The sequence below is a fragment of the Phragmites australis genome, chromosome 8, assembly GCF_958298935.1.
Source record: "Phragmites australis chromosome 8, lpPhrAust1.1, whole genome shotgun sequence".
In the NCBI taxonomy this organism is placed as follows: domain Eukaryota; kingdom Viridiplantae; phylum Streptophyta; class Magnoliopsida; order Poales; family Poaceae; genus Phragmites; species Phragmites australis.
Window position 1 is genome coordinate 17,296,926 of NC_084928.1, and position 4,088 is coordinate 17,301,013.

The 4,088-nt window shown below is 54.5% G+C and overlaps 1 protein-coding gene across 1 annotated transcript; it reads right to left on the minus strand.

Moving 5' to 3' along the window:
* Positions 1-1,505: 1,505 nt before the first annotated feature.
* LOC133926717 (leucine-rich repeat receptor-like kinase protein FLORAL ORGAN NUMBER1) lies at positions 1,506-3,602 on the minus strand. The gene has a single exon (XM_062372754.1). It carries the CDS (start codon positions 3,241-3,243, stop codon positions 1,951-1,953), a length of 1,293 nt encoding a protein of 430 aa, XP_062228738.1. The 5' UTR covers positions 3,244-3,602; the 3' UTR covers positions 1,506-1,950.
* Between the last annotated feature and the right edge of the window lie 486 nt (positions 3,603-4,088).

Genomic DNA, 4,088 nt, shown 5'->3' on the forward strand with positions numbered 1-4,088 from the left:
ATTCTATTCAGCTCAAATTCAATTCGAATTCAAATCCCTTGAGTCCAACACATCTTAGAAAGCTCAAAGATTCAAGTCTAAATCACAATTCAAATATGTTTATTTGAATTGATCCTAATCCAAAGTTAAATCCAAATTCAAATCACTCATTTGAATTTAAACCCAAGCCCTTGTTTTCTCTTCTTTTTCTCTCCACTCCCCGCGCCAATTTCCCTTCTCGTTCTCTCTCGGCCAGCCCAATAGCCAGCCTAGGCCAGCCCATTCCCTTCTCCTGCACCTGGGCTGAAACCAAGCGGCTGGCCCAGCCGCACTCGCCTACGCCACGCGTCGCTCAGCCCGCCTGCTCGCGCTGCCGGCCCAACCCCCTCGGCTGCGCGCTCGCCCGCGCGCCCTCTCCCATCTCCTTCCTCCTCCACTTCACCGCATGTCGACCGCCGTTTTTCCCCTCTCTAGGAAATATCCCTGCGCGCCCTGACCGGCCTCTGCATCCTCCGCTCTCTCTCGCTCTTCTCTCTCTTCACTGCCCATGCTCACACTGTCCATGCCGCGCGACTTTCACATCCTCGCATGCGCATGGACGGCGCAGAGCGCCCATGCCCTGGGAAAATGGTGATTTTAGTTCAGTAGCACATCAGAGTTCAGTAGCAAAATGAATAAATACCTATTTTAGTTAACACAATGTAGAGTAACACTGTTTACAATATAGGTAATTTTAGCTGATCAACGTATTAAGCCATTGGGCACGCAACATATAGGTTGTTAAATATTCTTTGTTTATCACTAATTATAGCCATGAAATTAAATCAAATTGAACAGCAATATCAGTACAAACTTTTTAATTCACTTTACATCTACTATCTCTCCATACAAATTGTTTGCACTGCTCAAGCAATTTCAGTGATAAACAGAAACTTAAGAACCCAATAAGAACTGCTCTCAGTAAACTTGTAATATAACTTCGATTTTCCTGGACCCTAATTGTGATTTGTACCTAATTTGTGGTATATATTGCAGCGCAACATTTGTGTGCAACATATCTCTCTGCGTTCAGCTCCTTAGCACGCCAATGACAAGGTGCAGGTGTTAAATGCCCAACTGCAGCACATCTTTTCTTTTGCAATGATCATAGTACTGTTAACCTAATGAGGGTGCACTCTAGAATCCAACAAGTACTATCATCTTTTTTTTTTAAAAAGTACTACTATCTATGTGGTTAGATATAAGAATAAATTATCTATATTGTAATATATTAACCACAAACTTTTATGTACTGTAAGCTATAACGAACTTCTTATCACTATATTTCCTATCTTCTTTGTATCTAAATATGTAATATATTAACCACACACTTTAATATCTACTACTACCTATACTATGTAATTTATCTACTATGTCATCTTTCTAGTTTTATCTACTATGTGAAAGAAAACAAAGGGGTCCAATTGCGCTCAAATGCTACCTCAATAACTCTGTAACAAGTTTTACAATACTATATTTTTGGTAAGGACAGAAATAATGGACCAGTGCATTAATCTTAGACTGTTAAACAGGTCAAGGTAACATCGAAAACAATTAAAATGATAATCCCAAAAGAGCACGCTAGTTAGACAAAGAATGGAGGTGCCACACAATTGGCCTATGCAATGCAATTGTTGGCAGTAGTGACAGCTCGATTTGTCAGAGCGTGAGCGAGCAGATGGCCTTGTATTTTTGTAGACACAACGTACAAACTCTAGTGAGTAATAGAGCACACGCGCCACGTCCCCCTGTGACCGTTGCCGCGGGACGACAAGCCGAAATGAATTCAAACCCAATCACATGAAAACCACAGCTGAAACAAACGGACAAAGGAAAAACGTGTGAGCCAGCCCCAGCCTGGTGTCCCGTCCCGTCCCGTCCCCAACCACCCCCGCCCGTCCCCATCCACGGGATGTCGCGTCGGCGGGCAGCTCAGCCGTCCCCTCCGCTGCTGCCGTCCTCGGTGCTCCGGCACTGGTCGGCGGGCCTGGCCTCCAGGGGACCGCCGATGGTGGGGCAACCATCGGCGGCGGAGGCCGACGGCAGCTCCATGCAGTTGTACGACAGGCACAGCGCCGCGGAGTCTGGCAGAGGCAGCGGCGGTGCTGGGAAGCCAGTCAGGAAGTTGTGCTGAGCGTAGAAGGTCGTCATGCGGCCGGCGAACACGCTGCTTGCCACATCCGGAGGAACCTCGCCGGACATCCGGTTGTTGTTCACGTACAGGCTCCCCGCCGCCGCCAGCGCCTCCGGGATCTCACCCGAGATGCCGTTGTGGCTCACGTCCACGACAGACCAAGGCGCCGGCGCGGCGGGCTCAGCCGGCACGGTGAGCGGCCCCGTGAAGTTATTCCGGGACAGGAGCAGCGAGGACGCGCTCGGGAGTGCGAACACATCCGGTGGGATGGAGCCCGAGAAGTTGTTCATGGATAAGTCGAGGAAGGCTAGGTCGGCGGGGGCGGAAACGTCGCCGAAGACGCCATCGATGCTGCCCTGCATTGCGTTGGCAGCCACGGAGAAGTACCGGATGGTCGCCGGCAGGGGCGGGAGAATGCCGGTGATGGCGTTCCGGCTGAGGTCGACGTGGAACAGCTGCGAGCTGGAGAATTGGGCGGGAATCTCCCCGGAGAGGCCGCCATTGTTGGCCAGGATGAGAACCTTGAGGCTCGGCGAAGATGGTAGGAGCAGGCCGGTGGGGATGGCACCCTCGAGGTGGTTGTTGCCGAGGTCGAGCGTGTGCAGATCCGGCAGCCCGGCGAGCGACTCGGGCACCGGTCCGGTGAACTGGTTGCCGGAGAGCGAGAGGAGCCGGAGGCGGCGGAGCCCCGACCCAATGTCGTCCGGGATGGCCCCCGCAACGCGGCCCGGGTAGAGGACGAGGTCCGTGAGCGCGACGAGGCTGGCGAGCGAGGCCGGGAGCGTCCCCGCCAGGCCGGGGGAGTCGGCGAGGCCGGTGCCGAGCGTGAGCACGGACACCCGGAGCTCGCCGGACGCCGGGTCGTCCTCGTCGAGCGTGCACACGACGCCGGCGTAGGCGCACGGGCTGCGCGTGTCGTCCCAAGAGTCGAAGAACCGGGAGCCGGGCAGGTCCCGCAGCCCCGCGCGGATGTCTCTGAGAGCCGACGCGTCGCGCTCGTGCAGCGTCGCCGCCTGCGCCCAGGCGGCCCGCGGGCGGAGAAGGAGGAAGAGGAGCAGGACGCGGAGGAGGACGAGGGGAGGCAGCGCCATGTGCGTGGCCTCGGCCTCGGGGAATAGGACAAGCGGGTTCTGAGGCCGGTGTTGGGAAACGGATTAGGAGTCTCGGACTAGCCGGTGAAAGCGAGCTGACTGCTGAGCTGAGCTAGCTAGCCAAGTGAAGTGAGCAGCGAGTGATGTTGTGTGACACTGTGGGAGGTGCAGAGAGAGGACAAAGCAACCTGAGCGAGCGATTTAAGAAGGAATAGATGGGTCGGGTTGGGTCCTGGGTGCACACCAGAGCTTAGCTCTCTGCTCTGCTGCTGCTTTACCCCGCGGTCGGTTGGTGCAACGTGGTCAGGTTTGATAAAAGCCTGCGCGGTGACCCAGACCCGGCTGATGGATTGGGCTCGGAGCACGGTGTCGGGCGGGGCGGGCGGGGTGCCAGCCCCGGCCGAGCGCGTATGCCGCGCGGTACGGCGGCATGAGTATGTCAAGGGCGGATGGATGGATAGATATGTCCATGGATCAGAGGAGCGTACTGCCCTGCCCTCGGGAGGGGTTTCTCATGATGGCTTCGCATGTGGGCGGCGAAGCAGTAACGCTGCGTGTTGATGGCAGATTTGCGTATTTGCTAAGTATGCCGTTGTACATGCGGTTTTGGTGGCGTAGCAGCCTAGCCTGTAATCAAGTGGTATAGCTGTACACGCGCCTTGCAAGGCCGTACGCTGGTACGCCTTTGACATCCTAGCTCCGTTAGGATCTAGACGAACGGAACGGAATGTCTTATCGGATCTCCCATCACTTAAAACACCAGTAGTAATAACGAAGTTGCCCATGGGTTCGGGGTCAGGATTCACCGAAGTTCAACGGGCTTACAGATGTCGGTGAGGAAGGAG